The sequence below is a fragment of the Argentina silus genome (genome assembly GCF_951799395.1).
Source record: "Argentina silus genome assembly, chromosome: 9".
In the NCBI taxonomy this organism is placed as follows: Eukaryota; Metazoa; Chordata; class Actinopteri; order Argentiniformes; family Argentinidae; genus Argentina; species Argentina silus.
Genome location: NC_139663.1, coordinates 19,714,383 through 19,726,847, shown reverse-complemented (window position 1 = coordinate 19,726,847; position 12,465 = coordinate 19,714,383). Strand labels below are relative to the sequence as shown.

Below are 12,465 nucleotides of genomic sequence, written 5' to 3'. Positions count from 1 at the left end.
TTGCTCTGGCACTCAAATGTAGTCTTACTATGAGGAGGAGGAAGTATTTCTTGCCAAGCAGTGCCGTACTTATTTGAGCCAGAAGAATATTCTGAAAAAGATCTTTAGGCAATTGGGGACTGAGGGGGTCAGCAAAACTGAATTAGGGGAAGAGAAGCGACAGATTCTCAGACGGTGGCCAGAACATCAGAGGCCTGATGGTACTGTGGTAATTGCCACCCAACTCAGACAGATTGTCAAGAGTTCAAGTTGTGTGGGAGGCAGCCTAGAAAATCAAGGCAAGGGTGGAGAGAGAAGGACTATGGGATTCCAGAAGGATTCCAGAGGACTCCAGAGGAGAGGAGAGGGGTGGGACATTAAGGAAAGAAGATAATAAGTGAGTAAAAGAGTGGTGGGCAGAAGAGAACCTAGGCATGGTTCCATTTTTGACTCCTTCCCTTGACTCCTTCCCTCAGGTAGGAGTGAGGGAAGGAAGGTTAGTTATGTAGCAACATTACTAACTTTCCTTCCCTCACTCCTACCTTTCCTACCTTTCCTTCCCTCACTCCTACCTTTCCTACCTTCCCTCCTACCTTTCCTACCTTTCCTTCCCTCACCCCTACCTTTCCACTGTTAGATAGGAATTTTGGCAAAAACTCCAATAAGTCCATTAGTCCAGGAGGGCTCGGTGGAGTCATCACCATGTCACTTTCACCAAGTGTAACATCTAAGCTACAGAGTGCCTGTGCACTGTAGGTTTAGGATGTTGTCCCAATGAAACAGTAACACACCTGCTTCATGAATAACAGTCTCGATATAAGACGACAGTCTGACCTCACAGATGCAAACCCTAGGGTTCCATACTGACTCAACCCAACTGGCAATTACCAGAACACCAAAAATAAGTTTCTCTTGGCGTGACGTACATGCTAACGTGTGGAGCAGTCAATAAAGAAGGAGCACTTGTTTGTTTTGCGTATTTCAAAACAGAAAGATGTCAAAGCAGAGAACTAGCAAAGTGAACATGATTCTGTTACGCTGCTTTCATGTGCTGAGAATCTGTTTAAATTGTCCGAAATGACATGGATGCACAACAGCCTTGAGAAAGGTTCGGTGTGGTTGTTATGTTAATTTCAAAGTTACAGGAATGTCAATGATCCGAAAGATCTCCATTCCCCAGGTGTTGGTGTCTCTGAGGTCCTACTGTACTACTAGTTGATTTGTTGAATCAATCAGGTGTGTCACTGGAACAAAAGCCTGGACCTACGTTGTCCCTCACAGGGACCTCATTGGCACCCCTGGCTTACGTGCCTATCCAGTCCCATCCAATCCGTGAGCACTGAAGAGCCAGGGGTCCAGTGAAGGGTCTACCGACTAAAATGGAAGAGAGCCCCAAGATGCCATCTTTCACTTTAATTGGACAGTGGATGACAAGAGAGGGAGTGTGATAAAGAATGCAATAGAGCATCTCTTTCTTCCTCCTCACCCCCCTCCCCACCCCCCCCCCCACCCCCTCTCCTCCTCATCATGTTCCTCTCTATTTTTTCCTCATGTCATCTGTTGAAATAACTGTTCCAAAGCAATTATTCCTCCTTAGGCAAAATGGCACAGGAACAGACAAGAGCCCCCCCCCCCCACCCCCCACCCCACCCCGGCACCCCGGCACACCGTCACTCCCTCCCTCTGTCTCTCACACCGATCAAAGCCAAGTCTCTCACTGTGTGTTATGTGCATGTGGGCACGCGTGTTGGTGGGAGTGTGAATGTGTGTCTGTGGGAACAGTTTAGGAAAATCACATCAAAATGTCATCTGAGTCAGTGGGACGTCATCACAAAGGCAAGAGACCACAAACCTGCGCGCATCTATTCAAGGGATTAAGTGCATGTGTGTTTACAGTATGGTGCTGCCAATTGTCCGTCCGTCCCCTCCCCCCCCCCCACCCTCTTTCACTCCTTCTCTCTCACTCACGCAGATATCTGAAGCCTGACATACAGAAGAAATCCAAACACAAAACGGCGGTGATTAAAAAGACCCTTAACCCCGAATTCAATGAGGTACGACCCCGCTGGCCCGCCAAGCTGTCAGAGCGTGTGTATCAATCCTCTCTCTCAGGGTCCATAATAATGAGATGTCCAGTCCAATATCTCACCCCCCCCCCCACACACACACATACACACACACACACACACACACACACACACACACACACACACATACACACACTCTATGTCAGTACTGTATATTCCCCTCCCCTTTGTCTTCAGGGTCTGTAGCTCTGTTTCCAGTTCAATTTCTTAATCTTTGCTTTAATGGCACAACCAGACGTTGCATGGTCGGTGTTATACAAATATTAACTTAAATTGTAATCAAATATTACATGACAAAGTGTGACAACGTAATACGTGGAATTAGGCTGTAAGTATATAGCAAATGAAGGGCAGAACAATCGTGAAATGATCTGATAATAGGACTCATTTTTCGCAAACAGATTAACATTAACATATTAACAGACATCCATTGGTGGGGTCCTTTTATCTCGCTTCCTCACCATCTCTGTATTTCTTTCTCTCCCTCTTTCTCTCGGTCGCTCGCTCTTGAGCGTGGGCGTTCAGAACCAATAATGCCAAGCCTTTTATTTCTACTGTATTCACTCAGAGTAATCTACACTGTGATGTGTCTCCAGGGATAATTGCGGTAACAGTCTGAAACCTACGAACACCACTTTTAGCCAACTAATTTACCTCTAAGTATAGTCAATGTATAAACGTGGCCCTCTACGGGCTCCATCTGATGGTTTTAGTCCCCACTTGTCTCTGATTGTCAATGGCAGATGCGTCTCACCTATTTCTCGTGCTATGGTTGCATCTGTGTCTTCAGTAACCCTAGACACAGCTCTAGTTCTACTTGAGGCCTGATGAGTCCCGCACAAAGCCACAATGATGTTGTCACTCCGTAGATCCCCGAACAAAAATCTATTCATTCAGACATTTGTGCTAGCCTTGGTGCCAGGCCAGCTCGTTGGTGCTTCTTTAGCCAACCAGTTCTTGTCTTGCCAAACAACACAGCTCGGCATTGGCAGTAGGATGATGTAGTTGGAGTTGCATTGTGCAAAGCAGAAACAGGGACTCAGGGACTCAAACGACGTCAGAGCAGTCGTTTTGTTTGTGCTAGCACATAAATTTAAAGGGATTTCTAAATTCTTAGTCAGTGGTAATGCATGCATCATGCTCCATATGTGAGCATCGGCCGAATAAGTCTGTTTATGTAAAGCCGGATTTTTGCACAAACCCTTCATTTACATCAGTGCATGTTTTATGCATGGGTAGGGAGTGAATAGAAAATGAGTATTCCAGGTTATTTTTTTCTGTGGTGGCCACTGTAACAACTCCATATTCTTAATGCTGGAGCTAACCTTATCTCCAGCATTAAGACTAGCTACAACCTTAACCCTAGATCCAGCCCTAACCCTAGCTCCAGCATTAAGACTAGCTACAACCTTAACCCTAGATCCAGCCCTAACCCTAACTCCAACATTAAGACTAGCTACAACCTTAACCCTAGATCCAGCATTCAGACTAGCTACAACCCTAACCCTAAGACTTACTTTTGGTCTTGCACTCTGAAATGTAACCTAATGTCCATCTATTATAAATGTATACATATCCTACATATTTTTTTTATATTTATAGACCTACTAGGTATGAAATAAATGACACGGTCTGTAGCAATTTATGATAACAGTTTTACAATTGTACACACTAACCTCATTTTCTTCTGTCGTGGAAAAAACAGGGGTGACAGCAGATTTCAAGATTCAAGATTCTTTATTTGTCACGTGCATACAAGTATACAGTGAAATGCAAAAGTGACAGTGCCACAGAGTAGTGCAACAATACAATAGTTTTAAAATACAATAAAAATAAAAATAGAAGTACTAAAAAATATACAGTATGGACAGTATAAACAATATGAACAGTATAACCAGTAAGCATATAAGTAAGCAATATAATTTACAATATAATATAATTTACCACTGTGATATGGTTGAGAGAGTAGATGCCAGCTTAGGTGTAGGGGTTCTACTACAAGTGATATCTGTTTGTTTCAATCAATGTGTCCTTGTCACACCTCTAATACCCTGCCCCCCCCAGGAGTTCTTCTATGAGATCTCCCTCTCAGAGCTGGCCAATAAGACGCTGGAGGTCACCGTCTGGGACTATGACTTGGGCCGCTCCAACGACTTCATAGGTGAGACTCTTCACTGATGAATGTCTCTGTGTCACTTTGGCTCTGGTACGTGATATTGTCTCCACTTTTAAATGTCACATCAATATTTTTGTGCTATTCATACGGAATTTATGAGTATAATGAGGTAATAATGAGGTGATAATAAAACCTGTGTGTATCACATCAATCAAGTCATTTCTGATTATAGTTCTAGCAAATGAAGGCATGATTACAGCTTATAGACTTCAATGAATGAATGTAAGAAGACAGGAGACACATATTCACACACACTCCATACCCGTATGCACACAGCCCACAAAACGTAGGCCCTGATTCAAGAGCAGATAAAGGTTCAAGCTCTGTGGTTTCACTCAGAATCTATCATTGGTGAATTGATTGTGTTCAAATTGATACACCCTGCAAACTGTAGCTCTCATGGACAGTGTCATTGGATGGTGACACGAAACCCTGCCTGTCTTTAAAGGAGCAATCTGGGATTGGTACAGCATTGTGATGATATATAGCCATTGATTCTTGAAGAATATAACTTATAAATGACTCATGAACGTTGTTAAACTGTCTTACCATATCAGAAACCAAAATATAAGCTTGTTTTACTCCATTGTTGTTGCATTGTAAACAATGTAATTGTAAACAAACACTCTACAGCTTCGAACATAGTTAAAACTATCAATTTATTTGTCCGTGAATCCAGCTCCGTCTATGAAATTGAGAGTGGTTACATTTCTCAGAATCAGAATCAGAATCAGAATTCTTTTATTTGGCACATACAGGAAATTAAGTATGAGTATAAGTATATTTGCACATACAGGAAATTGACTTGGTGAGGTTGGTGCATGGGACCTAAACAACAATATATATATATATATATATATATATATATATATATATAAGCAAAATATTAACAAAAAGCCAAATATTAACAAAATACAAAATAGAACAATAAAACAATAAATTATGTAGGCTGTGCGAGGCTAAGAGGCAATGAGGCTAGAGGCTGTGAAATGGGTATGGGGCACGTACACCATGAATTTAAATAAATATAAATTACACTGTCTGTGCATTGTGTGTGTGTGTGTGTGTGTGTGTGTGTGTGTGTGTGTGTGTGAGACGGGGTGGGGGGGGGGGGGGGGGTGGAAGTCCCAGAGTCAGTGAGAGGCAGCTTGTTTGTGAGGCCCACTACCATGGGGAAAAAACTGTTCAGGTGGTGCGAGGTTTTGGTCTTGATAGACCGGAACCTTTTGTCTATGGAAGAGGTGGTGGAAGAGGTGGTGGAAGAGGTGGTGACCAGGATTGGAAGGATCAGCGATGATCTTTCCTGCTCTCTTACTGGTCCCAGCTGACCGAATTGTCCGCTGCTGTCTGCCTTTGTCCTTGGCAGTGGAGGCAGCGAACCAGACAGTGATCGATGAGCTGAGGATGGACTCAATGATGGCCGTGTAGAACTCAACCATCACTTTCTGCGGCATGTTGAATTTCTGCTGCAGGAAGAACATCCTCTGCTGGGCCTTCTTGATGGTTGAGGTGATGTTCTCCGCCCACCTGAGGTCCTGTGAAATTATTGTCCCCAGGAATCTGAATGACTCCACAGTGTTAACTGGGGAGTCACACATGATGAGGGGGGGCGGTTGTGGCTGGGCTTCTCCTGAAGTCTACTACCATTCTACAGTGTTCAGCTCCAAGTTGTTCTGGCTGCACCAGGAAGCCAGGCTGTCAACATCCTTTCTGTAGGCGGACTCATCCCCATTGGAGAATAATCCAATGAGGGTTGTGTCGTCCGCAAACTTCAGGAGTTTGACAGAAGGGTGGCTAGAGGTGCAGCTGTTGGTGTAGAGGGAGAAGTTTAGAGGAGAGAGCACACAGCCTTGTGGGGCTCCAGTGCTGATGGTCCGGGGCTCTGAGACAAGCTTGCCCAGCTGCACGTGCTGCTTCCTGTCTGTCAGGAAGCCAGTAATCCACCTGCAGGTGGACTCAGGCACGCTCAGCTGGGGTAGCTTCTCCATCCCCATCCCTCAGCTGTTTACCAAAGAAAGTGACCACTTTGTTGTTGTTTGAGTTCCAGATTGCCCCTTTAAAATACAGTAAACATTCCAAGTGAATTAACATTTTTCAAGAACTTCACCATTGGCAAAACCAGATACAGTATTACTAACACATTAAGCCATGGAAGATACAAGTATACAGGCAGCACTTTTGATCAGAAACAAAAGAACCGATCGCTACTTTAAAGGGTTCCATTTCAGATGATAATATCAGTATCATTGGCAGGTGGACTGTGTCTGAGCAGTCACTCACAGGGAGACACTCTCCGCCATTGGATGGACTGCCTTAAGAACAAGGGCCAACGGGTGGAGAGATGGCACATACTGACCAGTGAGCTCCCAAGATCCCTGTGCCACGACTAAGATGACACACCATGCAGCACTCCTATTGGCTCTTCAGTGGCGGTGGTTGGCGAATGACAAGAGAAACAGGGTATACAATGTTACAATGTCTATAGGGCTGATTCATAAAACTATAGCACAAGAGTGATTGAAAACCATCTAAAAGCATCATTAGATTGGATCACTGAATTTGCATGCTGAACACACAGTCAAGGCATGGGAGAAATGTTAATGAAATGTTTTCACTATCATAAAAAAACGTGGTCATTTTATGATTGTGGTGCAGTTTTATATATAACCCCTATGTGTTGGATGTTGGATGGATACATTTGTCAATGAGGGTTTGGGTGTGTTTCTTCTTTCCCTATGGCCTCATAAGACATTCACAGCTCAACATCATACCTCCGATTTCATCTGCACGCTTTTCTCCGTTTTCAGTATGGGTTCATTTAATTTAGAGATGTTCTTCTCTGATTTGATCTAATGGGTTAACTATTTCTATATCTTACATGACAATATCAATACTGTAACAAATGGATATCAATGATAAAATGCCTTGGCAAAAATACAATATCTGCTATACGATCAATCCTGTTTGTATTTTTGACACTAAACATTGACTGTATCCCATATATATATATATCTATTGATGATATTATAAATAGAGGTGATTCTTCCATTTTGTTGCATGATGCAATAATAATACCATTATTTTTCTTGTCACCTACCCAACTTAATAATACCTTGCCCCAAACTGTCAACATTCTATTATTGAAATTGTTACCGCTTTTATTCAATACTTCATACATCATTGAGGTGATTACTCTGTATTACTGTTTTTGTTGACTGTCACATTCCTCTAAGAATGACCTTTTCTTAATGCACGACCGAATGTATGAATGTGGGTTTATACTATGGTGTTCAATGGCTGTATACAAGTATCTTGTTGTGCTTTTCAAGGTTGTTGTTCTTACATTTATATCAGGTGTTTTCTGTACAATAAATTTGGAATGCAATACTGTATAATTCTGACTTTTACAGACTATGTATTTGTGAGACATTTGTTGATCTCTGATCAACTGAACAGTTGAGTATCTCTCTCCTTCCCCCTGGTGGTTACATGAGTGCATTACTCTTCTCTTTATGCCACTACAGTACAGGAACAGACCTCCAGTTGCAGTTACATCAAATACATTTACTTCGTCAGCAACTTATCAATAACAATAACAAATTGCTCAACAATATATAGATTTGAATAAAGCAGTAGGAGAGTTGGACTTTAATGGATTCCATTGAATTTATTATTTAAATACAACTGCAATTGATAATAAAACAGTATACTTGTGCACTCTCCCTGATGGATTTAAAAGTATTGGATAGGTGCAAACTTTGCTAATGCACACTTCAATGAGAAGAGAATCCGACCGCAGCCCAGATGCCATTGATTTGGACTACTGGCACAGCCCTCGCTCCTGAAGTGTAAACACACACTATGAGCGTTCATAATGTGCACTCATAACTGTCCATCATCCTGCCTTTAAGGTTACTGGCCCCCTGGCTGCCGAGCTCCCAAGGCAGGAAGTTCAATGATCAATACCGTGCATGGTAAACAATCAATAAGAACCCTCGAGTGAAAGACTGGGATGGGTTTGCCCTTTGGAAGAGGGGGAGGAGATACACGCACACACTCAAACATTAAGACCAGGAGGTCATATACACTATCAAAGTCCATATGTCAAAAAATGCAGATTGTTAAGGAAACTGGAAACAGGTAACAACTTTACGATTGCTAGCAAAAATGGCAGACTTGCAGTTGAGTAAAAGTAAATAAATGACTCTAGGGTAGTTCCATGTAAAAGGACCCATGTGTGAAATTCATCAGAGCACATCAAATTGTGTGTCAAATGAAAGCTAGGAGTCTAACATTTTGGGAAATGCAGGAAACTAGTATGAGAATTTGAAAAATCAGAAACACAGTCAAAACCTTAGACTTACCAAAATCAACAATTTGTAACATCATTCAAAAATAAGAAAAACTGGTGGGCTCAGCAATCGCAAACGGGCTGGTTGGCCAAGGAAGACTTCTACAGTGGATGACCGAAGAATGCTCACCATAATTAAGAAGAAAAAAAAACGAACTGTCCCACAGAACAGGAACTGTCCCACAGAACTCTCCAGGAGGTAGGCATGAATGTGTCAGAGACTACCATCCGCAGAATACACCAGCCGAACTACAGACGCTTCACTACAAGGTGCAAACTAGTTATCCTCAAAAAGGATGGCCAGGTTACAGTTTGCTAAAAAAGTACCTAAAAAGCCTGCAGAGGTCTGGAAAACGGTTGTGTGGACAGATAAGGCAAATATCATCATGTACCAGAGTGATTGCTAGAGGAAGGTTTGGAGAAAAAAGGATCTGCCCAAGATGCATTCTAAAGTGTACAGAAACATATTGTCTGCTCGAGTACAAGCAAGTGCCTCCAAATTCATTGGATGGTGCTTCATCATTCAGGAAGAGAATGATGACGATAAGAACTCAAAACAAAACAAAAATCAAAACAATCAACAACAGAAGATGGCTGCAGTAGAGGCCTGGCAGAGCATCACCAGAGAAGATACCCAGCGTCTGGTAGGGTCAATAGGTTGCAGACTTCAGGCAGTTATAGCATGCAAAGGATTGTCGACCAAATACTAAATATGAGTACTTTATTTGGATATTACATGATTTTTTCCAATACTTTCGGAGCCCTGAAATAGGGGGTGGGGGGTGAAAGCAATCTGAAAAAAACAGTGAATTAAAACTGAGAATCTCTCTCTCTTTGACCCCATAGTCATTGTTTGATTTCAAATCCAATATGTTTTATTGAGTATAGAGCTAAAATAACAATATGATTCTTCTTTCCAATACATATGGAGGGCCCTGTATCTCTGAGGCAAACTAGAAGCAGATTGGGCGTCTGTGTGTCTACACATGACACAGGCCTACTTATTTTTTTCCACAATCAGTTTTTTACTGCCAAAAGTTTTTTTTTGGTATAAATAAAATAATACAGTATTACCTTATTGAGAGTGTCTATTGTATTTGTCTACCTTGTTTCCCTATTTTAGCTACTTAATCATGTACAGAATTAAACTCAAGGTATCATATGATAGCTGACACTCTACTCTTTCTGCAGATATCTTTGAATCTTAATTTCTGACAAATATTTAACAGAGTTTTGGGAAAACATGGTTACATAAAAAACCCTACTTTGAAACAGCACAATTGTTCAGTTGGAATTGTTATAAGTAGTCGCTGTGCATTGAGTTGTATAGCTTGTTAAACTTTGCAATCAAGGGTTTATGTTTGACATATGTTTGAAAGTGAAAAATGAAGTCCCAGGGTCATTCTGTTACCATAGAATTGCCCTCTAGTTATTTAACTGGCAAACTTAGTTAGCCTACCACTAACTACCACTAACTTGGAGCAAACCACTAACCCTAACCCAGTCCAACAAGCTTTTGCTAGCAATCGTAATGCTACTGCCTGCCTGTCAAAGATCTAACAAACCAAATATCCATTCCAACAACATAAAATACAACCCTGATAAAAATCATACATCCAATTCGTTGTACGACGCATGAGTCCTGAAGTGTTTGTCTAACTTTCCAGCCTCGGCAAATGCCTTCCCGCAAAGACTACACTCGTGGGGCCGCATTTCGTTGTGAACCCGCTGGTGCTTCCTGCAGGTGTAGGCGTCCTTAAAGCTCATGCCGCAGAGGGGGCAGCTGTAGAGCCGCAGCTCCGTGTGGACACGCTGGTGGTTCCGCAGCGTGCCGTCGTTGTTGAACCGCTTGCCGCACAGGGCGCAGACGTAGGGCTTCTCCCCGGTGTGGATGCGAAGGTGGATCTTTAACCGCGACACGTGGCTAAAGGTCTTGCCGCAATGCGGGCACGGGTGCAACCTTTGACACTTGCTGTTTGTTAACCTTTGACCTTTGTTGCTGCTCGCTGACCTCGGTTTGACCAGGGAGACCAAGGGACCGAGCGAGGCAGTGGCGAAGTCTTGTTCCGGCCCTGTTATGAGACCATCGGTGCCAATGGGTCGTTCAATGCCGTCTTGGATGGAATTGCTGGTTGACGCCAGGTCTGTGGGGAGGTGCAAGGCGGCATAGCTGGTCTCGACAGTCACCGACCCCTGATGAGTGTTGGGGTTGGAGATGTTATACCTGGTTTCAGCAATGGCTGTGTCTGGGCCTGGACTGGACTTGAACTCACCATACCCCGTCTCAGCAGGGATTGAACCATATTCAGTGCTGGTGTCATGAGGCTCTTCCTTGATGCCGTCAAGACCACAGTGCATGACTCCTCTGTCCACAGTACACCCGCTGAATGGGTCAGCTAATGGAGAGGGATCTTGGTCTTCTTTCACACACTGAGAAATCAACGCCGGGATGGTCTCTGATGAATTGATTTGCGGGGATACTGAAGTTGGTGATTGGTACGGACCCTCCCATTGTGTGCATTCAGTGGGTCCCTGGTTGGATGTGTCAACTGTTACTGCAGGGTTCTGTTGGGTCAGTGTGGGTTCTGTATCCTTCCCGTGATTGGAGCTCCATTGGTGCTGACCGGCTGGAGATGCAGCTGCTGACACAGACAGTGAGGTGGGCCTGCTGGTCGAGCCTGGAGACAGACAGTTGCACAAGAGAGGAAATGCAGAGATGAGGTACATTTACATTTACATTTATGGCATTTAGCGACTTACAACAAATACATTTGTTTAAGTAAGTGAATCATCTATCCAACAGTCATCATAAGACAAAGTAATCAATGCTCACACAAGGCTTTTTTAAAATTTATTTTTTATTATTATTTATTAACAGGAGAGAACTTGTACAGGGGGGAAGTGGATGTGAAGAGGTCTCAAGGGTTGGGGTTAGGGTTAGTACAGGGGGGGTAGTGGGGGTGAAGAGGTCTTTAGGAAGCTAGAGTGAATCACTGCAGTTTAGGATGAGCCAGGTTTTACCTGTCTTACATTTCAGATAAATTAGAAGACGTTTGTGTAATTTGTACAACAAATGTCTGGATGATCCATTCGAGGACTTTAAAGTCATATTGGTCCATACAAATACGTATGCATAGCCTTACGTTTCCTCGACGAGCTGGGTGTTGAATAAAGGTCAAGAACCCCAGTGTGAATAAAGATGAGGACCCCCAGTATGTAACAGCTTGCTGAAAATGTTGCATGGTCTCACCTGTCCAATCCGTTCCTGTGTCGAGTCCAACATCTTGCAACCTCCGTTTGAGGAGATCGTTCTCTCTCCGTGTTCGGGCAGTCTCTTCCTCCAATTCCGAAACGGTTCCCCCGACCACCTCAAGAATCTCATCTACAGCCACCATCAAGCGTTCAGTGAGGTATGCATTCAAAAGCTGTAACTTTGCCATTGTCGCACTTTCTCGTTGCAAATATTGGTGTATAGTGCTAGTAACAACTTGGGCGAGAATGTTTTGAAAACAGATCCACTTCACTTCCTTGTCACGTGACTAAACGCTACCGTAACTCATGTAACAGATGTCGGCCGGAGTTCTGTTGAAGGAGACCCAACCGACAGAACCTCTTCTGTCACCTCTTTCCCACGCCACTTTAGCATTTACCGATTTACCATAACGGATTTGAACATAAATTATTTAATTTACATACAAATATTTGACTATTCGAAACTTCCCTGGTGTTATGAATAACATATTGTAACGTGGTAATATCGGGGCTCATTATACACACGATATCTGGCTGAAAGAGGCAGACATGAAGTGCGAGCGATGAACTGCTTTACTGATCGCGTTCCCTACCTGTATAAACATATCCACTAGGGGCAG

At 43.1% G+C, this 12,465-nt stretch overlaps 2 protein-coding genes across 2 annotated transcripts in view; one reads left to right on the top strand and one right to left on the bottom strand.

Moving 5' to 3' along the window:
* The window catches only part of doc2a (double C2-like domains, alpha), a gene marked incomplete at its 3' end in the record, with an annotated part of 23,321 nt that extends 16,689 nt beyond the window's left edge, over nucleotides 1-6,632 (top strand). Inside the window, exons 8-10 of the mRNA XM_083676971.1 lie at nucleotides 1,952-2,033; nucleotides 4,131-4,227; nucleotides 6,496-6,632. Coding sequence (XP_083533097.1) covers nucleotides 1,952-2,033; nucleotides 4,131-4,227; nucleotides 6,496-6,632 — 316 coding nt within the window. The remainder of the gene's footprint in view (nucleotides 1-1,951; nucleotides 2,034-4,130; nucleotides 4,228-6,495) is intronic.
* Nucleotides 6,633-9,090: 2,458 nt separating this feature from the next.
* LOC310809608 (uncharacterized protein) lies at nucleotides 9,091-12,053 on the bottom strand. Its single transcript, XM_083676961.1, has 2 exons — nucleotides 11,844-12,053; nucleotides 9,091-11,271 (listed from the first exon to the last, which is right to left on the bottom strand). Exons 1-2 carry the CDS (start codon nucleotides 12,031-12,033, stop codon nucleotides 10,202-10,204), a joined length of 1,260 nt encoding a protein of 419 aa, XP_083533087.1. The 5' UTR covers nucleotides 12,034-12,053; the 3' UTR covers nucleotides 9,091-10,201.
* Between the last annotated feature and the right edge of the window lie 412 nt (nucleotides 12,054-12,465).

Coding starts and splice junctions, on each gene's coding strand:
- LOC310809608 (XM_083676961.1), bottom strand. CDS start 12,033: ATGGCAAAGTTACAGCTTTTGAATGCATACCTCACTGAACGCTTGATG. Junction 11,272..11,843: donor CACAGGAACGGATTGGACAG/GTGAGACCATGC, acceptor GTCTGTCTCCAG/GCTCGACCAGCAGGCCCACC.